The sequence below is a fragment of the Pieris napi genome, chromosome 1 (genome assembly GCF_905475465.1).
Source record: "Pieris napi chromosome 1, ilPieNapi1.2, whole genome shotgun sequence".
Classification (NCBI taxonomy): domain Eukaryota; kingdom Metazoa; phylum Arthropoda; class Insecta; order Lepidoptera; family Pieridae; genus Pieris; species Pieris napi.
This window is the reverse complement of record NC_062234.1, coordinates 4,794,702-4,821,460: the sequence shown is the minus strand read 5'-3', so window position 1 is coordinate 4,821,460 and position 26,759 is coordinate 4,794,702. Positions and strand designations below refer to the sequence as shown.

Below are 26,759 nucleotides of genomic sequence, written 5' to 3'. Positions count from 1 at the left end.
ATAGCGTATAATTATCAGCATCACAACATAACAACACGTAACAACATATTATTATTGACTCACAACATTGCAGTGGTTATAATTACCATAGCTAGGGAGCTGGCTAGCAATAATTATACGATAAGGAATATTAAGGAACACGCCTATCAACTTGGTAGCGCTGCGTTGGCAATTGATAGCCCCTTAAAAATGTATAAAGCACAGGTATACTATATCATATGCTCGTGTTTGCCTTTAAGGCTGATGCTTAAAAACCTTGTCAAAATGAATAAAAAATAAAAAAGGCAGACATAGACTCTGAACTTTCAAGTTATACATTTTTAAATATTATTATACACGCGAGCACGCATAGCCATTATATTCGCGGACTTAAACGAACTGCCTTGCGATTCGGTAACTCACTTTTCGAACTCGCACAGCGGTTTTCGCAGCGCCGGCCGCGCTCAAATCAGTCGTGAAGCAGTCATTTTACGATTTGGCATTCTGATAAGGAGGGAGCTTGTAGTTTATTGTTTATCAGAATGAAAGGCTGTACTGGTTAAAGTCAGTAAGTGAAAGGTCAGCCATTTTTTTTTTGTTTTCAGGAGTTTCTAATAAACCGAATGGACCCAATTTGCTCTTTTACGTCTACCTCCTGTGATAGTGCAGAGACCTGGATGTCTGCCTTATCGATTTTCTTCGTTATCTAAATAGTATTGACCATTAACCCCAGAGGCAGACACGAGCAAATGATTTAGTATCGATTTTTTTATAGATTTAAACGTTTACCCATGTAGCTTAAAAACGCTGCAACGTACGACCTTAATTGATTAAGAATATTTTGTATTAATAAAATACGAGCAAATCATATACTTAAATGCTCGCCAGCGCCCTAGCTAACACCAGATATTTTTTATTTTGTCTTTGTTTTGTTAATTGCACATATGACCAAATAACGTTGGTGCACAAATTGAAAAATTATCTCAATATGTAATTCACAATTACTTCTATTAGATCCACCAGCGTGTATCTCATCGGAGAAGAGCGAAGTACTCGTAGTGCTGGAGAAGGAGACTGTAGAGTTAATATGTGAAGTTAACTCTAGCCCGCCACCAAATCACTTTATGTGGTCGTTCAATAATTCCAAGGAATACATGGATATAGATCCAAAGTATGTTGCATTGTATTTAATAGTACAAAATTTAATAATGTATCGTGAACATTTTTTAATTAAATTAGGTAAACTTCTGCTATTTTACTGAAATTTCTAACGATTAGAAACCTGGAAAAAAACATTACATTCCAGAAAACGTCAAGATATAGGCAGCATAGTATATGTCAATAAGGCAGCAGATTTCCTTCCGCATTTGATTCTTTAATCACAATTTATCACTGCTCACTGCGAAGTGAATGCTTGCTAATAGAACGAAGAATCTAGTGTAAAGATGGCGTGTCTAAATAAGTATATTTTTTCAGATACTACAAATCAAGCGGATGTACATCAACTTTCCCGTACACACCAAGTTCAGAAGAGGATTTTGGTGTCGTCTCATGTTTGGCTTTTAACACCGCAGGCCTTCAAGACGAACCATGCAACTTTATACTGGTGGCTCCTAGTAAGTATGACCTTCTGATAAATGTTAGTATATTTGATTGACCTGAATATGGTCCATTTATTATCATTGGAACGCTCATAGTAGACAACGTTCATTTATTTTTGAGTCGTCTCGACCTAGTGGTTTCAGCGCACGATTCTCATCCCTGGGATCGTAGGTGCGATCACCGACTATGCACCAATGGACTATCTATGTGCCCATTTGACGTTCCCTCGTTCGGTGGAGGAAAACATCGTGGAAAAACCTGCATACCTTAATCCCAAAAAGTCGAACGGCGGATGTTAAACTCATCTACTAGTTTCGCCAAGTATTGTTGGAGACATAGTGTGGATAAGAACTCTGTATTTGGATCTTTGAGTATTTATTCCATGTCAAAGAATTTGTTCAGGAAAGCCTGTGCAATTTCTACAGAACCCTTATAAACAAATGGATATGCCTCTACGTTGTTAGATACCTCACAATGGAGTGTTCATATAAAGGAATAAATTTATTATCCCTAACTAGAGGTACTACAATGTCTTAGTAATTGTTTTCGAAGGCAGGTGTTGACGTGATTTTTAAATTAAGCACGGTAAATATAAACATTTTTTATTTCCTACGTTACCACTTATTTGCAGACATTAACTCTTATTGTGCTTTGTTCACATTTTAACAATTTTCAAACAACATGTACAGGTTTATAGTTTGACGCGTGTTTTTTGCGTGCATGGACCATCTTTGATGATCCAAATAATTTTTCATGTTTCAGTTTCATGAACGTTCAGAACTACGCCTCGCAGTATTCGCTATTTAATACGTGAACAATAAATAAGTTTTTTTCATATTTCGAGTACCGTATTTCGTATACCGTAGGATATAATTAAGAAACGTTTTATAAACATGCACAAAACTGAAATATCTACATCAATATCCACCTTAGTGATGATGCCAATGTTTGTTACGTAGTCATAATAGTTGTGAGAGATTTCTAGACGAAAATTCTGTAAAACTTTTTGAACGATAGTGAATTGTTCAAAAAATATATTTCAATAGTGATAGAGCTTTGAGGCGAGGTAGCTAGTTGTTAAACAAGTTGAGTTTGACTGAAACTTTTCCTAGTTTAATACGAAAATTCCAATACGGGCTGTTATTATGAAAATCACAGTTTGTTTTGTAGTTAATTATTGAAATAAAAAAGGGTGCGTGTACTTATGTACGCGCGTAAGAAGTTATACTTCTTTGGCATTATTAAAAATAGTTTTTGATTCCATGCAAATAATTATTTACAATTAAATAATCAAAGACTGGAAAAGGCGTCATTATAGTCAATAAAGTTCAGTTTACATTTGAAAAATTTAATAAATAAATATTTATTATTCTCTTACATTAAGTGTAACATAAATTCTATTATTATTCGAATGTTGTTTTTAAATTATGTCCAATGCCGTAGCATCTTCCGTGGGCAACTTCATTCTGTTAATTTTGTGTCACGGTGCGCGCGCATCGTAAAATTTAACTCTCATCAATCTTTCATAACGCGCATAAAGAAGTATAACTTCAAAAAATGTTCCAAATCTTAATTACCCTTCTTTTTTATCAGTTCTCTTAAATTTAATATTCGCAAACGCTAATTGCGTAATTTTGCGTGAATGTGAAGATGTTAACGTAAGCATGGTTTCATTTACTTAAATACTTTTCTAAATAAAAATGTATATATTAAGAAAGTATCTAAAATGAACCTCTTTGTAATGAAATGAAATGAAATGAAATGAAATGAAATGAAATAGTTTATTCTTGCAAGTAGGACTATATAAATCACTTTTACAATGTCATCCTAAACTAGATGAAGTCGACATTTCCTAACTGACTGCCCTGAGAAGAAATGTCGAAACAAACTCGGGGGTCTTAGTCTCTTTTATAGTCCAGATAATACAATAATAAATTAATAAATTGGTGTAAACAAATGCAGAGTATTTACTGGACTGGTCTTTGGAAGAAAGAACCAGATCGATCTGAGCAAGCCTGTGCCAGCAGACGGCTAGCATGCCCCGAATAGCTCATGCAGCTCAACCATTTTTAAGGGAGCTGCACAACCCGGTACACAACAATACCGCCAGTGGCACCATAAAAATATGTGGGGCAACAACTCACTCAGATCGCCAGCCCAAAATAACTATAGACTAAAATGTATCAAATTATAAATCAAGCAAAAGAGTTTATGATATACCCGCATAATGTTTACACTTACAATGGATACAAAATGTATTTTTAAGGTGTACCTTAAAGCAAGGAAAAAATAATGAAATTGAAAAATATAATCGAAATATAATCATTATTCACTTGGCATGTCAAAGTGTAAAATATTGTATGCAAAAGCACAAAACATGTCAGTATTGTAGAAAAAGAAAAAATGAATATGCACTAAGCACAAAACATGTCAGTAATATAGAAAAAAAAAAAAAATGTAAAAAAATGAATATGCACTAAGCACAAACATGTCAATAGAATAAAATAAAATGCATATGCAAAAGCACAAGACATGTCAGATTGTAAATATGTACAACATGCAAAAAAAAAAAAAAAAAGAAGTGAAAGACAGCTTACAAAAACACAAGCGATAGCTGTATAAGCGAGCAGCTCAATCCCAGGCGTTTCTATCATTTAAATAATCGGATATCCTGTAATATCCTTTAGTTAATAATTTTGATTTAATAAAAAATTTAAATTTCTTAAGGGGAAGTTTACGAACATCCATAGGAAGTTTATTGTAAAAGCGTATACATTGACCCATGAACGAGTTGCTTATTCTATGAAGGCGAGTAGCATGAACTGTTAAATTATTTTTGTTCCTAGTATTTCGGGAGTGAAGATCAGACAATTTGACAAAATCCGGTTCGTTTTTGTAAACATAAAGTAAATTTTCAAAAATATATTGTGAAGTTGAATATTGGTGGTAAAGGTGAATATTGTGAATTATTAAACATTTCACACACACCTTCACAAGGATCGTAAGAAATTATACTGCCTCGGCCGTGTCTACCCATTTGGCTGAAGTATGGCACTCCCACTAGTTTGACTGATTGCACTGGTGAATAACCTTTGTCACAGGTTATTTCACCAGTGGGCGATGAGGTCGTCACGTCTCAACGCCAAATAATGAAACTAGAACTATACCTAATCTTAATCTAATAAAGTTGAGAATTGTTTGTTTGCCGCAAGATCTTCTACACAATTCATAAGCTATCATGGAATTAATTAATTTTATTATTAAATTAACTTTCTATCTTTGATATTTGCATCATGTTATTCTGTTGTTTAGTGTATGTTATATTTTGACGAAGTTATTTTTATTTATTTAATTTTACTTCATTTGTACTGTAAGTTTCCTTTGTTCTATTTTTTTGACCAAATTTTTTTTAATATCCCTCAATAAGTTTATTCTGTTACATTCGCGAAGAACTTGAATGAGAAGTGCCTGAACTCCTAGGTTGGTTATTACAGACAGAATTTGGAAAATTCTACTGATTTTGTACCTTGGGAATGAACGATGACGGCAATGTTAATAATAGGTTGGGGAAAAATTTTCTTCGCATTTTTCAAGAAAATTCACAACATTTTTTAATATAGTTTATTTACATTTAAATAAAGTATGTAGGTACCATTTTATTCGATAACTTTTTGCCATCTTGTAGGTAGGGATATGATTCCATTGCTATAGAAATTTTGGGGCTTTTGATCAAAATACCGCGACAATTGGTTTTGGCAGTCCTCTCGTGATGTTAACCTGACACTGCCTAAAGAATTCTGAAAAGACCGAAACAGGTTAAAATCTGAAGGCAAGGTCAGGTCTATACGTCGGATGCATTAACACCTCCCAGTCAAGCTCTCTTAATTTTTGCTGAGTGGCTAAAGATGTGTGAGGTCTAGCGTTATCTTGATGAAAAACCACACCCCTTCTGTTGATTAATTCCGGCCGCTTTCTCTCAACTTCTTGCTTTAATCTCATCAGTGTTTTGCAGTAGAGTTCAGAATCGATGGTCAAAAAAAAAAAATTGGAAAAAAAATTGAAAAAGCTTAAACCAAATTTGTGCTACTCTCACAGACACTGCACTAGATCCATAAACATCGCAAAAAAAATTTGCGGCTTGCGTTGCATTTTTACCTTTTTTGTAGTAAAATTTTAAAATGTATCGAATTTCTTCATTAGATTCACTTATCTTGATTCATTTATCTTCTTTAAAATCTCAACTTTCAATGATAACAAAAACAGGCAAATACATACATATAGTATAGCCAAAGAGATTTTATTACAAGTTCATACATAGTATAATGCGAAAATACTTTTTCCCCAACCTAATAGTTTGTTTGTTTATAAATTCGTCCCTACTCAATTTCCACTGGAAAGTAGTGTAGTTTAAATTATATTTACTTTGTCGTTGTATTATTGCTCTACCCTTTTAGTAGTTTAATAGAAAAGTTTGATGATATTATCCCGCTTTTTTTTCTCTGCGGCGGCAGAGACAATAACCTACCTAGAGTACCTCAACAATGACTAGAACACGACTTAAATAGAACCCGATAGATTATTAAAAGTAGTAGTAAAACGTCAGCAATTCTAATGTAATAAATTAATTTGTCGTTTAATTTCGACTTTAGAGGCTTCCCCTTGCGTCGACCGTTTCATGGAACTTATCAAATCGAAGGCAAAAGGCAAATGAAATAAATCTCTTGTATAAACTTTTTTGAACTAACTTGACTTTGATGTTTTTAATTTATTAGCTCTGTGACATAATGAAAAATGTAGGCAGGAAAGTTAATTATTATTATTTTAATTTAAATTACAATAATGATAATGGAATCACTATTATTAGCGACTATCATATAGTCGTTAATTTGTAGATCTATCAGATAGATGTAGATATTACTATATTGGCATACAATAACCACTAGTACTAACGATTTGCCTTCGATGTTGTTTATTTATAAGCTCATTGGCATATAATGACAATGGCAGCTAACAGTAGCGCCATTGCTACGACATTTATAAAAGGTCATAGGTTGAAGAGTCATCGTACTAAGAGATATCCTCGTATAATTCTGTATATTTATTCTTCTGTTTATAAAATTAAAAAAAAATCGATAGAATTTAACTTAATAGTTTAGACGGGCAATTTGTGATTGCAGTTCACGTAACATAAGAAAATAATATGTATGATTCTCAATATTAGACGAATTATACTGTAAATCGCATCGTAAGTGCACTTTGGAGAATACTGCTTTCAAACTACCGAGGAATGATGACTGCTGTATAACTTCACATGCAAAGATTGACAGTGTGTAAATAGTTTTATTTTATATTTATTTATTGTATTGTTAGCGGACTAACGCCATTTTGTAGCAGAAACCTATATAAAGCATGGCAACACCGGCGTTGACTCACTTTTATTTCGAGACTTCGCGCGGAACGGACTTGTTACTAACCTAACCTCGGTAGATTTTAAAAGTCTAAAGTACCTACACGTTCTAATCTTTTGTGTTTACTAATAGTATATATAATCTGAAATAAAAAAGAAGTTTATAACAGTGTGGTTGAAACACAAACTGGACACTGGTCCTGGTGGACAAAAAAACAGACGTCGGACACATTTAAATAATTAACTTATATACTAAGGCCTAATAACATACACACCATAACACTCGTATGTCATTACGCTCCATAGATAGCCGATGCAAGAAATCTGTTTTCTACCAGAATTCTCATTCGACTTTATTGATGACATTTATTGACGATAATGTCTGATTAGAATAATTTCGTTGTTGTGCATAATTTGTAAGTTTGATTTATGTAATAATTTTTAATTTAAATTTAATATTATTTCTTGTTATATCAATAAGAAAGTTAGAATGTTACATTGACTACAGTCTTTAGGAATTACACACATATTAAAAAAAAAATTAATGTGTAAAGGTTACACACAGTTAATGACTACCTAGAAGACAAAAACGCGTGGAAATAGTTCTAGTTATATTGTTATAATTTGTTTTGTTATCTTTGAAGTGTTGTGAATATGTGTGTAATGGAGAATGTGGAACATTCACCATTAGACACATCTATCATATTCATCACAGAACAGATTTTTTTTTTACTTATGTAACTTTAATGACGTTGTGGTTTATGACATTTTCCTTAGAATAATTGTAATGTAGAGGGAGGGTAATACTTGCTGAGTTTCTTGCCCGTTCTTCTCAGAACAAGGCCTCCTGGTAGTTTTGCGAACGGATGGCGTAGTCTTGCTCTTTCGCGAATTTTGTAAACGATTTTGTCATTCATAAGAATTCCCTAAGACGCATCTAACCTGAATAAACGTATTTTGATTGATTTGATTGATTCATATAATAAATGTCGAAGTTTTGTTTTCTTTATTTACCTTATATTATATATTTATATTATATATATATATATATGTCTTGCAGCTGTACCAACGGCGCTACATAACTGTTCAGTGTTGAATCAGAGCGTTACAGCTTTGCAAGTGGAGTGTCAAGAAGGCTTTGATGGAGGTCTTATGCAGTTATTCCACATGGAGGTGCTGGAACTACCTTCTATGAATGTGAGTACATAGGTTTTCAGTTATTAAGAATTTAATAGCGAATATATTTGAAGCTTACATTAAAGTAGTGATAGTTGACATTAATTTTTATTTGTTAAACGATCATGAAGTTCATTTTTTTTAATTATTTTATTTGTATAGAGAAAAATGCATAACATATTTGACGTTACATTTTAGACGTGATTAATAACATTAACATGTTAATCTTATCCTATATATCATATCTTTTAAACAATTCCAAATATTATCAAAACTTGCCTTCTCATTTTTTGGTATATCATCTGATTACCAACATTTCGGCAACTAAATGATCTGATTTGCACTAACAGCCGTAGTGAATTTATTTAGTCAATTGGACGAGAGATTTTTATTAAGATTTACCGTTATAGAAGTTAATTCAATTATTGATATTCTACATACTAGACCAGTGCAGATAGCCTTTAAAAATAATAAAAAGTGAAAAAAATTACAGTAGGATGAAACCCATTAGAAAAGCAGGGGAATATGATCAAAATGAAAGGAAAAATAAATTACGGTCGATCTGAGGTCGGGAAGGGGAAGGGGGGGGGGAGGTTTAAGGGTAAAAAACGGTTTATCTCGATTTCCGGCAAAACTAAAAGTCCTATCGAAGAAAACTAAATGGCAAAGTTGTAGGTCATAAAAAGATCTACAACTTTTGTATTCACACATTTTTCACATAACCTCAAAATTTATGTGAAAAATTCAAAAAACCAACTTTTTGGTTTTTTATTTCTATCTTTTACAAAAATTTCTTTTTTTAAACGAAATTTGGTGAAAACTTACCTTATTATGTCCCAAATATACTGTAATTTATTTGACTAAAAATATTTATTTTTTCACCTTATTTTGAATTAATATCGAAAAAACACCCTAATTTTCAATCGAAAATTCTGACGTCAAAATTTCAGCTTTTTTCAAAGAGTTGGTGTGCTTTCAGTTCGTTGAAATCTCTACTTTCCTATGGTAAAAAAATATATATAGGTATATTACCATAGTAAATCTTCTCAGAAAATGCAAAAAATCGTATGCAGTAACGCCCAGACCCGTCATCCCCTTCCCTACTTCTCTATGAATCTTCTTTAAATTATAATTAATGTATATATATTATTATTAATCTACTATTATAGATTAATTTGAGCAGTGATGGCCTAGTGGTTTTAGCGTGCAACTCTCATCTCAGAGGTCGTAGGACTCCATCAATGAACTTTCTATGTGCACATTTAACATTCGTGAAGGAAAACACGAGGAAACCGGCATATTTTAGATCCAAAGTTGACACCGTGTGTCAGGCATAGATGGCCTTTAAGGCATTATTTTTAGAAGTTAATGATTACGAATTAGATACAGGAATCTGAGGCCTAAACCTAAAAAGGTTGTAGCGCCACTGGTTATTTTGTTAGAAATAAATGAATCGGTGATTTTGAGTTCAATCGTTTTTACGTACCATATTAAGTATGTAGATGAATTTTCTAACCGACTTAGGAAGCTAACTTCGAAAAATATCAAAATAGCTGCATTGTCTGAGGGCGTTTATTATCACTTCATATTGTGGTCTATAATTCCAAGTTCCGCTACCATAGTTAATATATTTCTGCATATGTTTCATTAACCATTGTTCTATAGGTACATATAGGCATGTATGTATGCGTCGGTTTTGTGAGGGTACAACCAGCCTTTGAATTTGCCGATCCCGAACTCAATAATGAGTTTCGCGTAATCCCAAGGTGCGACATCAGCGCCAAAGACAATTAAAATAAAAGATAGACTAGCAATGTTCATATAAAATAAATATACCGAAAATTCTGGCTATAGTGCCACTGATATTAAATACATGATATAATTAAATCTAAGGAAAAAATTAAAATACAATCATTGCAAATACGTGCTTAAACTTATTTCGTATCTTTACTAACATAAACAATTTAGTGTAAAAAAGATTTTATAAATATCATATTTCGTATACATATCATGCAATATTAATTAAGTACTGCTAAATAGCATTAAAACAAAGCAGCGTTTGTCGTTTTTAGCCATAATCAATACACACACTACTTGCCACTAGATTTATTAGAAGAAATTAAGAAAAAAACTAATTCTTGAATGAGAGGCAAGGGGAAAAGGGGAGGCGCAACCAACGCCGAGACGTGAAGTGTTTAAAAATATTTTTTTGCCCTGACATTATTGATTTATCTTATAAATAGTAATACCGATGGTAATATAAAAAGCAATGTGTTTTATATGGGTAATAAGAAAGTTTGGTAAACTATGATTTTTGGTCGAAATTTTTGTACCTTTCCATGTAACTCTTAAAGTACTTTCCATATTTAATATATGAAGAAGCAATGGAAACGTTTAGATAATAGAATGTATATACATATACGCATGGGTTTTTATAAAGATGCGTCACTTTTTAAAGTGAACTTGATAAAAACAACATTAACTGCTTTATTTGTTTTTATAGATAAATTATTTATTTTTAATTTTTCGTAATAATTTCTCAAACTAATCCTACCCTTTTTAACTGAGTGTTTTTGAGCTTCATTATATTTCACTGTTTGGGCAGCTTGTGACATCCATCGACAAAATTTGTAATTACCGCTAGCGTCACGGATTTTGCATAGCAACTATTTGTCCATTTACGTTAATTGTCTTTGGGATTGGTATCGCTGTCGCTGTAGGAAGTAACAGAGTAGCTACAATGTTTTCTTTACGAAGACGCTTCCATTGGCTTATGGTTGTGAGTTCAGAATCGCCGAACAACTATACTAACACTGTTCAATTGCCCATAATTACTTTGAGTTAACTTTTCTATTAGGTTCTGTCAAACGTTACCTCAAATATATCAGTTCTGGAGGTAACTGGACTCCCTGAGCGCGCACGAGCCCAGTATCTTCTCAATCTGTACGCATCGAATGCGAAGGGAAGAAGCGAGATCTCTACCTTGTATACTGTTATTTCACCTAATCGATATACAGGTAAGTTCTATATATGATGCATTTACATAAACTATAAACTTGTTTGAGAGCTGTTCAATCTTCAATACTATATCAATGACTCAATTTGTTTTTTTGTATTGCGTAATATATATTAATTACAAATTTTGTTTATACAGTATCCTAAAAAAATATCTACGCCTGATGTAAAAACTTTTTGGTAAAATAAATATATGAAGTCAAAAGTTGCGCAAACATGAAATAATATTTTTTCGATAGTACGATAAATATGTTGGTTTTTAAGTAACAGGTATAAATGTTACCTTTCTAAGTAAAAAAATATATGTAAACAGATGAGATCAGTCACAAATGTTAAGGCTCAAACCAATTTACAATTATTATTGTAGATAGTAGCTATTAGCAGTGTCAAATTTAAAAACCAGTCTAGTAACTTTGATTCATGAGCTTGATAAATAAATATGTAATGTAAAATAACAGTGGGAAAACGGGCAGGAGGCTCACCTGATGTTAAGTGATACCGCCGTCCATGGACACTCTCAATGCCAGAAGGCTCGCGAGTGCGTAGCCGGCCTTTTAAGAATTGGTACGCTATTTTCTTGAAGGACCCTAAGTCGAAAGACCCTAAGACCCTAAGAAACGCTGTAAGAACTACACTTGTTATCTTTCTTACTCCTAATCCGCCAAAGCGAATAGGGAGCGATGCTTAATTCCAAGAAAATGTTTTAAAACGAACGTTTAAAACTGATTCCAAAGAAGTTTTTAAAAGATTACCCATTAATAGGACAACAATTATTTTAAAATTCTTTTACCGGTATATAGAACTTACCAATATTTTTAACCGATGTAATTCTATTTAAGTCAAGAATATACTCATAATAAAGCTTTAAAAAATATTCATCAATTATATTATGCCAGTGTCGTAATTATAAGATCGATATCCATATAAAGAAGAAGTAGAAGACGTAACCCAAATAGCACTAAAATATAGCAATATTCCAAAGCAAGGACGTTGACCCTATATATCAGACAAATATTAAAATGTACATAAATTAATTAGTATTTATGAAAGTCTAAAATGAATGGATTTGAATTCTTGACTGTGATATGAAAATTATACATTATTAATGTTCCGGGAGTATAGAGCCTAATTCTTATCGTTGTTTTATTCTTGGCTGAAATGTATTGTTTGTTTTTACTGCGGTCTGCGATTAAGAATGTATAGAAAAGCTAATCAAGCTAATCTCTTGCTAAAAGATGTTACCGAGCCGAGGTGGGGTTTTTAATAATCATAGAAACACCCGGGTTCTATAAATAACACAACTAGTTATTCTAAATTGGGAACGAAAATAATAATAAATCAATGCTATAAATCGTATAAATGCCATGGTGTATAACTATAATATATATAATTGTATTAAAAAGTTAATTGCGCGTCTCCCAGCAGAAAATATGAATGGTAAAATTGTAACGTAATTAAATGTGTAATTTTACTATAATATGATTATATTGATGCAAGATGCCACTTGCATCTAGCATCAATATTAGCCCGGTCATTTTAGACATAAAAATAGTGATCAAATAAAGAAAATTCCGACAAAGCCAAATTTTCATAGAGACCTTAGGTTTACCACAAGGAATAAAGTGTCAAAAGTCCCCATCAGTCCCATGTGAGCTTAGGGACTTATTCGGGGTCAAAGGTCAAAATTTTAGGTTTTTTGGATTTTTATCGAAAACGGTAAGTTTTATCGAAAAGTACCTTACAGCAAAGTTGTAGATCTTAAAATTCTCTATAAAAATGATCCCCATGATTTTTTCTCTAAGACTCACTATTTCCCAGATATTGCGCTTGTAAGAATCATGTTCTACATAGTATGCACACATATGCCACGTATATACATATTTAGGTACTCAAGCAAGCAAAAATGCCTACTCGTGTCTCTTTTATGTATACATTATTAGTATAACCTGGGAAGGCGCAGCAACGGACAGAAATATATTCTTCTAAAAGTTTATCAGCTTATCCAAAATGCCAAAACTTTATTTTATTTTTACATGCGATGACCGGATGCGATACTACGTCAGAAATGTTTAGAAGAGGCAAAAATTCTGTATTAAAATTATTTAAAAAAAAAAATGATTTGATTGACTGCGCAAAAGTATTTACAGAAATTAATTCTTCACCTCAAATACTAATTACTAAAGGAATTCGGTTTCTTCTTGCGGTTTATGGAGCTCCAAAAAAAATTGATTGCATAGATACGTACAGATATTTAACATTTGTAAAAAATACACGAAACAAAAAGCAAGTACAGCTATCTTGTCTTCCTCCAACATCGGCATCTGCTAGTCAACATTTGTTTCGAGTATACTATCAAGTTCAGACATGGCAAGGCAATGAACTGAACCCTGAAGTCTGGGGTTGGAAATTGATAAATAATACTTTGGAACCGATTCGAACTTTACTGCCCCCTGCTCCAGAAAAACTTCTTAACACTATTTTTTGCAATTGCAAGAAAGGTTGTAGTGCCAAATGTGGCTGTAAAAAAGTAGGGTTGCAGTGTTCTCCAGCGTGTACCAATTGCCAAGGTGTCTCTTGCTCAAATGTTCAATTAAATAAAAGAGAGGAAGATTCATGTGATTTTGATGAAGAGACAACTGATTCATCTTCATTTGAACAATTTCTAAGCGCTTATCAACAGGAAGGAGAAGAAGAAGAACAAAAAGAAATTGAAGAAAACATGATTGTTGAAGTTGAATAATATGAAGAGTATGAGTCAGATTAAAGTAATAAAAAAAAGTTTGAACGACAGTTAAACTCAGTAACCCATATCAATAATCTTCATACTATTAAATAATTATTGTTCCTGAAAATAACGTCAGAAAGGTTCGTGGAATAGGCCTACCGGGATACCACGTTAAAAAAAAACGCGCCGAGTAAACTACCTCACAGGTGGTGAGGAAATGTGTGCATATTATGTAGAACGTGATTCTTACAAGCGCAATATCTGGGAAATAGTGGGTCTTAGAGAAAAAATCATAGAGACCATTTTTATAGAGAATTTTAAGATCTACAACTTTGCTGTAAGGTACTTTTCGATAAAACTTACCGTTTTCGATAAAAATCCAAAAAACCTAAAATTTTGACCTTTGACCCCGAATAAGTCCCTAAGCTCACATGGGACTGATGGGGACTTTTGACACTTTATTCCTTGTGGTAAACCTAAGGTCTCTACGAAGATTTGGCTTTGTCGGAATTTTCTTTATTTCAATTGTCTAAAATGACCGGGCTATATAGTCGGTTCAGAAGGTTCTAAGATATATTACACATTTTGTTTGTTTAATATGAAATCACCGAAATATATATTATACTTTTTAATCTAATACTTTAAAGAAAAATATTAATATATTACTAAGTCCTTTATTGGTAGCATAGAATGCTGTGTAAGCAGCGATACCGAGTTTTAGTTTACAGCGGAACGATAATTTGACGTCAGTGATATTTCTTTTTACAGAGTCACACACTCCGCTGTCCCTGTCACCAATGCTAGGGTACTTTGCCGTAGTTGGGGGTTTGTTAACTGCCTCAATATGTGCAGTGCTTGCGGCAGCTTACCACCGGTATAGGACCCGTAATAATCGAACCCCCAAGTGAGTTAATTTAATTTTAACTGACAAAAGACGTCACAATTGTTAGCAACTATTGCGCTTCGCTTACGAAACTATTTCGTTTAATTTTGGCAGGGACATTCTTATTTGATAAGTGATTAGACCAGTGCCGATAATTTTTGAAACGAAAAAAAATTACAGTAGGATGAAACCCATTAGAAAAGCAGGGGAATATGCTCAAAATGAAAGGAAAAATAAATTACGGTCGATCTGAGGTCGGGAAGGGGTGGGGGGGTAGTTTTAAGGGTAAAAAACGGTTTATCTCGATTTCCGGCAAAACTAAAAGTCCTATCGAAGAAAGTTAAATGGCAAAGTTGTAGGTAATAAAAAGACCTAAAACTTTTGTATTCACACATTTTTCACATAACCTCAAAATTGGTGTGAAAAATTCAAAAAACCAAGTTTTTGGTTTTTTATTTTTATCTTTTACAAAAATTTATTTTTTTAAACGAAATTTGGTGAAAACTTACCTTATTATGTCCCAAATATACTGTAATTTATTTGATTAAAAATATTTATTTTTTCACCTTATTTTGAATTAATATCGAAAAAACACCCTAATTTTCAATCGAAAATTCTGACGTCAAAATTTCAGCTTTTTTCAAAAAGTTGGAGTGCTTTCAGTTTGTTGAAATCTCTACTTTCCTATGGTATAAAAATATATATATATTACCATAGTAAATCTTCTCAGAAAATGCAAAACATCGTATGCAGTAACGCCCAGGCCCGTCATACCCTTCCCTACTTCTCTATGAATCTTCTTTAAATTATAATTAGATGCCTATTTATTACTATTTTAAGATAACTTATATACACCTGAGTGACCTAAAAAAAATTTTTAGCGTTTAGATGGGCTAAAATTTTCGTATTTCATAGAGAAGTAAGGAAGGGGATGACAGGTCTGGGCGTTACTGCATACGATTTTTTGCGTTTTCTGAGAAAATTTACTATGGTAATATATATATATTTTTTTACCATAGGAAAGTAGAGATTTCAACGAACTGAAAGCACTCCAACTTTTTGACAAAAGCTGAAATTTTGACGTCAGAATTTTCGATTGAAAATTAGGGTGTTTTTTGGATATTAATTCAAAATAAGGTGAAAAAATAAATATTTTTAATCAAATAAATTACAGTATATTTGGGACATAATAAGGTAAGTTTTCACCAAATTTCGTTTAAAAAAATAAATTTTTGTAAAAGATAAAAATAAAAAACCAAAAACTTGGTTTTTTGAATTTTTCACACCAATTTTGAGGTTATGTGAAAAATGTGTAAATACAAAAGTTTTAGATCTTTTTATTACCTACAACTTTGCGATTTAACTTTCTTCGATAGGACTTTTAGTTTTGCCGGAAATCGCGATAAACCGTTTTTTACCCTTAAAACTCCCCCCCCACCCCTTCCCGACCTCAGATCGACCGTAATTTATTTTTCCTTTCATTTTGAGCATATTCCCCTGCTTTTCTAATGGGTTTCATCCTACTGTAATTTTTTTCACTTTTTATTTATTTTGAAGGCTATCTGCACTGGTCTAGATAGTACTAATGTAAGTTTATAAGTTTGTTTTGTCATTGTGATATATTTTGGAACTTATGATTATTTCATAGTAATACCGTGGACTCGTTGTCAGAACGTGATGACACGTACACAGCATCCCCAAAGATCGAATATAGCAGTCAGTTCGAACTAAAACTTGGCCCGGACGACAATCCAGACTTTATACGATATGGTAAGTAATTGAACACTTCAAGTTTCAAACCAGAGAATCAACTTATCTTGCTATAAACTTATTACAACATTACATGTTTCATCGAAGTTGGCTCTATGAATATATTATCGATTGAATCCAAGTGCTGCCTTGCTTCTTTTAATTATACAAAGCTAGAGTAATGCAAAACTAATATTGCAATTCAGGAGACAAAATAGAAGAGATGAACACGTGTGCAGTGATTGACGCTATGAGAATATGTGGCAATCGACGCTTTAATGGCGTACCTAGCAACTATGTAAGTAAACAATTTTGTAAAAGTGCTTTCAATTGTATCTGTAGTGATAAAAAATTAATTATTAGTATATGTAACAAAATTTACCCAGTTTGACCGGGTACTCTAATTCTTAAACTCGTAAGTTTGATCCGCGTCTGAGTTCGTTCGTTCTTTGAGTTTGAAGACTGCTCTTACAGCACCTATTTGCCTACAATACACAATACTGAAACAGATAATAAAATCTGAGGCCCAGACCTAAATAGGTTGTAAGGCCACTGGTTGCTTTTTGTAATTGGAGTAACGTCTTGTCTTACAATATGCTTAGATATAACGAACTAATCATGGTATGACGTAACATCAAAGTTAAATATTAGGCTACAAAGTTTTTGTATATTTTTTTTGCCTTTCTTTTGATTATAGTTTTGTGTACAAATAGCAAAGCTAAGGAAGATTTTTGAGCGCAAAACACGAACAGACTTGCGATTCTGTAACTCACTTTTCGAACTCTCACAGCGGCGGTCGCGCTCAAAAAGCAAGTCATTTTACGATTTGGCATTCTGATAAATAATAAACTACAAGCTCCCTCCTTATCAGAATGCCAAATCGTAAAATGACTGCTTCACGACTGATTTGAGCGCGACTGCCGCTGCGAAAACCGCTGTGAGAGTTCGAAAAGTGAGTTACAGAATCGCAAGACTGAAATTAATTAAAGATAAAAATGGTTTCCAGACTATATCCGTAGTAGACTGTGGTGTAACAGCACGTAGCGCGGACATCGCAGCAAGTCATGGATCGAACGTACACGAGAGTTGTATTTAAACTTTCCAATCCTCTTATATTCTGTATATTTCCCGGCAAACAAGTTGGCGTAGCTCATTATATGCACAGAAGTCAGCTTTAGAACTTGACACCATTAAAGTACATGTACGCGAACCCTTGGAGATTCTTGCCAAGTTACATGTTCGATGCTAGTACTACATTTTTGAAATGTAGAAATAATGTGTGATCTATAAACTTAAATTGGATAAATACAATTTGACCAATTAATTAATCACCGTGCCAAATCGTTGTGCTATTTTTTTTAGAGAAAATAGTTGAAATTGAAATGTATATGTATTATGTAACGGAGATTAGAATTTTGTTACTTTACCTTAAAATGTAATGTTTAAAGTATTAACGTTTAAAAAACCTCAAAATTTTTATATTGTATTTCAATTGAAAGGCTGATTTACTATAGAAATGTTGTATAGTTATTTTTAAATTATAAAAACTCATGAAATAATAATTGCAAGATTCGTATAAAAATAAAATTTATGGTTGCTATTCGTCATAAAAAGGTAAATTATTAAAACTACAATAAATTGTTTTATTATGATTTTAAAAAATTTGGGTAATTTGTTATTAAAGTAAGTCGTAAAAATACAGGTTTCGTTTAGGTTTATGAATACGTAAAGAAAATTGTAATTAAATGTAAGGTTTTATATTAAACTTATTATTAAGACAAAATTGTTACATATTGTTGTATAAGGACTGCAAATTATACAATGAAGTTAAAATTGTCAATTTATTATTATTATTACATAGCACAAAACAACATGTAAGACAAAATTATTTGTTGTCAAAAGTAGTTTCTTACTTAACATTAACTTAAATTAAAGCTTTTTATCCAGAAATGTAAAATAAGGTACTAAAATTCGCAAAGAGTAGGAGATAAGATACTTCGTGACGATGCGTCAATAATACGTTTAATAGCTTGACACGGTACCGCGCGATCGACAATTATGGCGTTTTCTAGTATAACTGGCCAAGGGGTGGCAGCGGAATAGTTGTAACATTCCAAATACATATCAATTTTCGAAGCCGGCAGCTACAGCTTCGATTAACAACTAAGAATAAGAAAATAACAAGTAGCATGGACTTCAATCAAAGTGATTGATTTTAAACAATAAAATCGTGTGTATTATATCCAAAGTACATTGACTACACGTTTAATAAATTTTTAGTTCGGTATTCAGAGTCACTCAAATTTCATTTGTTTCATTGGGATATTGATATACTGACGCAAACCATTCCGTAACACTTTTACACAAGTAAAATACGCAGAGATTTAGCACATTCAGTTGGGATAAAATTCAGAATCGTTTACGAAAATCAATACTCTTTATCAATGTGTTTCTAGATATTGTATATAGAATAAATTGAACAACGAATAATTTTGTTCAATTTTCGGCCTATGTATATTTGGTCGTATATAGAAAGATACATTTTCGATGTTGTATATAATCATTGTTTTTGTTGATTTGAGTATTGTGTTGATTTTATAAAATATACTAAATGTTACGTTTAGAATGTACTTCATTACGGTGAATTGCTGAAGCCGTTTTTGAGACAATGAAAATGGGTTATATTAACTATAGTTCGTATTGCCATCAGTAAGTAAGCTTTTTAATCCATCCCTGCAAACAACTTAACCTAACTACTATTATTTATTTTTCTGTAAATGTGTCCTCTAAACTAAGTACGAACGATACATATTATTAAAATAAAGGAATAGTCATAGGATTAAATGTGGAGGAACATAATACCTGCTTTATTATTGCTGAAAAACTGAGGTTTTTATATTGACTATATACGTCGTGACAAAATATTGGTTGTGTTATGAATAAAAACCTATTTACATGATAGATTATAGGGAGAGTGATTTTAAAATTTTGCGTGTTGCTGTGTGTGCAATGTTGTTTCATTGCACACACACTGGATGCTTGTGAATGGTTATCATTAATAAAAATGTAATTTATGTGTATATACATTTGGGGGTGGAATCTTAGCGCAGGTCAGGATTACCCCATAACTATGCCCGTTTTACTTCTAACAACAGAGATGACAAATTTTAAAAATATACTAATGTACTAGTTTCATAACGTTAATATTCAGTTAGGTCAATCTTGTAGCTATCAACATATTTGATGAGAAGATGCAAAGGCATTGGAAATCACTTCAAGATGTAAAATTTAAAGCTGACATTTTTCTGTCGTAAGTTGACCTGTCGAGAACTTGAACGATAGAAACAAAATTATTGATAGGCTTAAAGCAAAGTACCTAGTAGCTCATAGCAATATGATGCTAAATCGTGCTACATACGATTTTTAAGGTGTCTTGTAGGACATGTAATCGTATTAAATGTCTTGATGAATGTGACCTCTATCATATTAAAGATACGGATGTATTTCTTTATCGTTAATTAACTTTCGAATTATTAAAGTTATTGTTGTAAATATAAATGTTTATAAATTATATCTAGTTTTAACATTGACTGATACTAATTATGTAGTAGCCAAATATTATGTAATGATGATAATTGTGAATGGTTTTTTAATAAAAGACAAATATCCGAGAATGTATTTAATTTGACCGCTCTACGCCCTTGACTTGCGAACTGGTAGTAAATGTAAATTTACAATTAATTTAACTTCTTTCTGACAATTCATAAGTGTACTTATTTACCTACATGAATAAAGATATTTTGAGTTTGAGTTTGACATCTTAAACTATAGTATAGAAATGTCCTTTATTGGAATCTATTCAACGCCTTCAGCCTAAAGACGCAATTATTTTAAAGTAATTGCCAATTTGCCAACTTTACATACACGTCTTGCTATCATTAAAAAACATAACAGCCCCGCTAAATAAAATTACGATCCACTGCTGCTATGTAAATCAATATTCTATAATCGTCTATGAAAAATGTTTATTTATTTAACTATTCATCTTCCTTTGTTATAATTAAACAAATATAACAATATAAAGTATTTACAATATTCTTAACATACACAGTAATAATGAAGATAATTAAAAATTGATTTAACACGTTTGGTCCTCTTCGTCTGTGGGATGTCTAAAAAATGAATGATTATATTTTTTACTATCTTTTCCTCAGATGTGTGTATGTGACAGTCCTTTCCGCTAAGTTATTGTCTATGTTTTTAAAAAAGTCGTTGTCTTTATTCAGGGATGCCCCGGCATCGGAGGCTATTTGAAGTAGGTCAGTGGAAAGGGACTGTTTTGGTCCGATATATATTCTTCAGTTATATTCCTGTTTCTTCATATTTTTTGCATCTTGTCCATCCCCGTTCTAGTGATGCCCATACGTTTCACCAATAATCTATGCGAAATAGTTCAGCGAGAACTAACGCAAACTATACCAAAATATTATACTTATACATTTTCTAACTGCCCTGCGATTCTGTAACTCACTTTTCGAACTCACACAGCGGTTTTCGCATCGGCGGTCGCTCTCAAATCAGTCGTGAGTTACAGAATCGCAGGGCTGTACTGTATTATATTACGCTTTTCAACTTTTCAGTAGTAATAGAATAAGCTGTGTATTACAACATTGTAATAAAAGCCATTCATGTATGCGAATGTATGCGTTAAATAAAAGCATTATTGTATATGGAACGTGTCCCGAGTCGACACGATTCCCATTGCGAAATATTACTTGGTAACTTTGTTACTCATATGAAATATTATTACTAATTTTTAGCTTTGGGAATATGCTTTGAGCTATTTTATTGATACAATTATAATATTACAATTAATATTTTGAATCGAAACTATTATTTTATCAAATTAAAATACAAAAACAGATGTATCATTACAGTAACAATAGCTAAAAATGAATAAAGATAAATGTATTTAAAAATGATGTGGGGAAAATTTTCTCCTAACAAGTGTTTTTAAAACCTACCCGTGAGAGTGTTTCGTACATTTAGAAGTGCCTGCAAACGGTTTTCAAAGCCACTCAGCCTTCAAATTCAATGTTGGCTTTACCAACCTGCAGTAATTGAGGGATTACAGTAAACAGGTCCCGCTTAATTGGGAATTAACCTTATTTCTTTACGCCCAGCCAGTATGAGAACGGACAATTGATTGAAAAACCGATAAAAAAAATATATAGATATTTAACGAAAATAACAATAAAATACACTTGGCAAGAGCCAATATGACTTTATTAAATTAATATTAAGGCAACCCAAAATAAAAGACTTTTCATTTATTTAAGTTCATCTAAAACTTTTTTGTTACTACATATTTACTATTATTTTATGTTTCATATAAAATTATTAAAAAGTGTGAAAGTCAAAGTCAAAATCCTTCATTGTGTTACATAAAATAATCATTTAGGTAACACAATGTACACTTATGAATGTCAATAAAGAAATACATATTAAATGCTAAATGTTTCCAATTTTACATTTACTGCTAGCTCTCAAATCAAGGCCGTAGAACGGACGAGAAGAACTGGCATTAAACTCTCCGCCACTCTTTTTAATCGCCAAGTTTTTGTTTTACACAATGTTTGTAAGGCAACCACACCATGGTCCACATGACATCTTAAGTAATTAATAATAAACATAAAAACAAAGATTTGTCTGATTTATGAAATAGGAGCACGCACTTACATTCTCGTGGGAACAACACGCAACTGTCATAGTAAAGGTAGATAAACTCTTCGCCCAACCACATCCCCAGAAAGGCTATACTGGACTGCCATAAACGCAAATGGCGTTGGTTTGGTTTTTGCAGGTAAAGTAATTGGGATGACGAAGCCTGCATCAAGATAGAACATGGCGAAGCACTGTTCCACTTATTGCCCCAACCCCTCTTTGTTAAAGAACGACCTTCTTTGATTTCATTCTATAGTAAAATTTGAAAAATCTTATGTCAATATATTATGTAACGATTACCACTACACGAGCCAATACTATTATAGAAGATAGTTTTACAAGGAAGTTTTCTCCTTAATTTGAAAACGTTGAGATGACACATAGTTGTGTCATTTTTTAACAGACTTTAAAACTTTATTTTTGTTTTGCTGTGTTAATTGACGCGCTAGGCCTGTTAACTGGTCGAATTAAAAATTTGTCATTAATTTTTGATTGAATTTCCGGTAACAGAAAATACGTTACAAAAGCGTTATCACAATTTCTTCTCGTAATTTTAATTAAATCTGAATCGATTTAAAATATTTTGGTCCTGATTATACACAAATAATTGGTTTTTGTCGATGTCAGAAACATACATGATTTACAGAAAATATTTTACTACAAATATGCCCACTGAAAGATTTCCGAACCAATTTGACTTAGGGTCCTTCAAGAAAAGAGCGTACCAATTTTTAAAAGGCCAGCAACGCACTTGCGAGCCCTCTGCAAGCGGTATCACTATATAAATATTTGACTAACGCAATTGTTACCTGCTGAATTCACTTTTATATATCCTAAAAAAGTTAGAAATGTCGCAACATTTTCCAACTTAATAGGTTAAAAAAATATACCCATTATTTTTAATGAGTAAGTTAATCGGTCACATTAACTAAATTACATATTCGTATACTATTAAAAGCAGTTAGCTCCATAAACTAGATCAGTCCTAAAAGACTCGTACTAAAAGTAAAAGTACTCAAAAAAGACAATAATTTGTCTGATGTAAAGACATCAACAAATTATTGTCGTTTTATTTCAAATAACGTTTTCACTGTTTAAAAAAGAATGATTAGAATTTTAACGAAATTTGACATAAAAATATCGCTTGCGGTAGGTACTACCGTAAACTCTCATCATATGCGGTATAATTGCTAAATAACAGGACTCCCTAAACTAAATATTACCATAATGTTAGTTGGATAGTAAGCTTCACATGACGATGTTTTGATGTGGCTTATGAAACCTGAATTATATGTTTTAATGTATATCAAAATTTGTAGCAAATAAGAAGACCATAGTGATTAAAACAATAACCATTACACGTTGAATGATATGTACTTACTCTAACTCCAGTCCCCAAGACCCATTGATAGTTCTAAGGACGGAGAATGGGCAATAGAGCGTGAATTTGCCTAAAAAGAAAGCAAAGTAGGTGGTACATGGTTTTTTAAAGGAAAAGCGTATTGATTTTAATAAACTTTGATGATCTACGTATAATGAAAAAGCGCCCTACACCTTCAGTTTTCGAACGAAGAATACCAAGGACATTAATCATTAATACTACACGAGTTTAAACATTTAACTTTAAATATATATTAAATTTACTAATAATGCACGTCTACATAGACCCGAGCTCTGTAACCTAATTTAATATTTAAGTATATAGAATCCGAGTAGCAGAATAATTGATTAATTTAATGTTCATCCCGTCGATACGGAAAACTATCCCCTCAAAATAAACTTACTTCAATAAAGTTTCGAATCGAAAAGGTACAAAATTCGCATTATGGTGGATTTAACAAATGTAGAATAATGTGAATAATGAAAAAGCATAATTTCAGACATACATATTGGTTGTCAAATATTAGTGCCAGCGTTCAAAAAATTATTCAATATAAATAAACTAAGAAAAATGTATAAAGATGCCTAAATTTAGACAAATCTATACACACTCTATCTAACGTTAAGTATTGCAATTCGGCGATAGTAGTGAACTAAAATTTTATTTTGTATTCATTGTATTTCTTTCAGAAAGTCATAAGTTAAGTTCAGATTATCTGTAACAGCACATTCATTGACTGTTAGGCAGTACGTATTTCGCCGGATCAACTAGTTTTAATTAAATGAAACATAAGCTAAAAGTTTATTAATCGATTACTATATATATTATTAATCATTCAATTCATCCGGAATGAATGAATAGGGTTTGTGAGCTTTATTGTAGTGAAAATTATTCAAAATTTAATTATAATAAACGTCTTACATTGCTCAGCATATTACAAAACTTAAGGAATAGCGTATTTAAAGTGTTTATATAAAGAGCAGTGTACGTGATATTCAATTGTTCATCTCCAATATTTTGCACTCTGTCGGAGGCTGCATTTAATTCAAAACAACAACTTCCATAAACAACGTAGTTCTTTCATTGCATACGAGATGGCGCTATAATTAATATAATTATTAAACATCAATATGTATTAGATATTTGTAAATTGATAAAGAAAGTAAGGACTGAAATGACGACGGAGATCTTAGATTTTTGTTTGCTATCTGAAGCAATGGTTAAAATCCAGTAGTTACCAGTTAGTTAGTGTTTAGTAGTAGTAGCTATGTATATATTTACCTACTAACAAATTCATAACTTGATACTTATTATTACTATTAATCACACTGTATTGTTTTCCTATAATAATTGTATAATTTTTTTTAATGACACATTAAGAGTATCCCGTTGTTTGATAAAATTATTTTTCTATTTGACGTAGGCTAATAGTTTTTATAGGCATATTAATTGTAATACTGTATGAAGACAGAAATTAACACTCCGACAAATTTATAATCATTTACCGCCCCGTCACTATCAGACACTCTCTCATTTCGTGTGAACTATTTAACTACTAATTCAGTGCTAATGTCGCCGACGAAGAGCTATTGGTTTCTAGTTTGGACAGCCAAAACTGTTTGTTGAATTGAATGCAACATTCAATAAATTATTGATATGAATGTGTGGTCTAGGTGCATTTAATCAGTCTAACCTATACAAATATTTTAAATGTATAGTTTGTGAGGTTGTAGGATGTAATCTCTTTCTACTAAACCAATATTAAACATTTGAATAATCGAACGAAAACGTTTTCGTACAGACGCTGTCTTTAGGACAAAAGATTTTTTTTAAGACAATTCACACCAAATGACCTAGTCCCATGCTAAGCTGGTGAAGCTTGTGTTAATGATTGTGATATATGATTGAGGTCTAGAGGAAAGTTGTAGAGCTTGATAATGCCTACAAAAAGTTTGCGACATCATATGTCTATCCTTTATATTAGTTGCAAGGTCTCCATTGCGTCTATGTGTCTGTTCGCGATTCGCAAAAATATATAACTTCACGTTTTACTAGTCACGGTTGCGTGTGCGAATATTTCTAAGCGATTCTAGTAGGTAACGACTGTATAGAAGCACGTTTTTAATATACATAATATATAAGTAAAATTTAATAATATACAGGATGGTCAAAAAGTCGTGGATCAACAAACGCAAATAGGGGATAGATGAGGTCATCAGCTGCAAAAAAATTGTTCTACGGGAGGTCTCTAAATTCAACCCCTGCAGAGTTATAATTTATCTTGCGTTTTATAAGAAAATTGCCTTTTTTTACTAATTCTTATTAAAAAAATTTACATCCTGTATCTTTTTATAATATCCACTAGATTGGTACTGATGAGTTCTTGCGTTAGACATACTATTTATTGAAGATAATATTAAGTTATATCGGTCATCAGGGCGAACCCCACTTTACCGGTTATTGTAGTGGCTATGCTAGGAAGAAGGAAGGCCTGAAGTGCAATGGTGAGCATGTAATGCTGCAGATGGAGGATGCTAAGTGATTGTGGGTAAGGTGTGGGGTTGACCGTAGTCTAGCTGGTGGTTCAAGAGAGGTCCGGAATAGCAGGTCTTAATTGAGCTCTATGTCGGATATAAGCCCGGGTCCCTTGGGTAGAATGCCTTGGCGAACCCCGAGGGCAAATGGGCAAATCTTAATGTTTTGAGTGGGTAGGCTTTCGAGATAGCGAAGGGTTTTGAGAGTAGACCCAGCCCCACAGTCCCCGCGTCAATTTAGACGTCCATGGCGCGGACCTGCGTAAGCGCATTTTAACCTCATTTAAAAAAACGCATACTAACGGTGAAAGAATTTTTATTATCGTTCGAGATATTATGTAGATTTTGTGTTTTTCTTTTCAAACACACAAAAATAGTAAATTTTACTGTTCATAGTATTAGTATAGATTGCATTCAGTAAGATTTTATTGTACTTCAGATTAAGTTGTAAGTTAATTTGGATTTGTATACATAACGTTAGTGCGAATGGGCTGCGACGTTTTTCAATATACAACTAACTTAATATATTAATTAGTATTAGTATTAACTTATACTTAATTGTTTCTTGTTCTAAAAAATTAAGC

General features: G+C 32.3%; 1 protein-coding gene across 1 annotated transcript in view; it reads left to right on the top strand.

Moving 5' to 3' along the window:
• The window catches only part of LOC125049774 (synaptogenesis protein syg-2-like), a 51,028-nt gene extending 30,853 nt beyond the window's left edge, over nt 1–20,175 (top strand). Inside the window, exons 10-17 of the mRNA XM_047649226.1 lie at nt 994–1,150; nt 1,456–1,595; nt 8,049–8,185; nt 11,022–11,181; nt 14,673–14,808; nt 16,436–16,557; nt 16,743–16,834; nt 17,543–20,175. Of these exons, the coding sequence (XP_047505182.1) occupies nt 994–1,150; nt 1,456–1,595; nt 8,049–8,185; nt 11,022–11,181; nt 14,673–14,808; nt 16,436–16,557; nt 16,743–16,834; nt 17,543–17,632 (1,034 nt within the window). The 3' untranslated portion in view covers nt 17,633–20,175. The remainder of the gene's footprint in view (nt 1–993; nt 1,151–1,455; nt 1,596–8,048; nt 8,186–11,021; nt 11,182–14,672; nt 14,809–16,435; nt 16,558–16,742; nt 16,835–17,542) is intronic.
• Nucleotides 20,176–26,759: the final 6,584 nt, after the last annotated feature.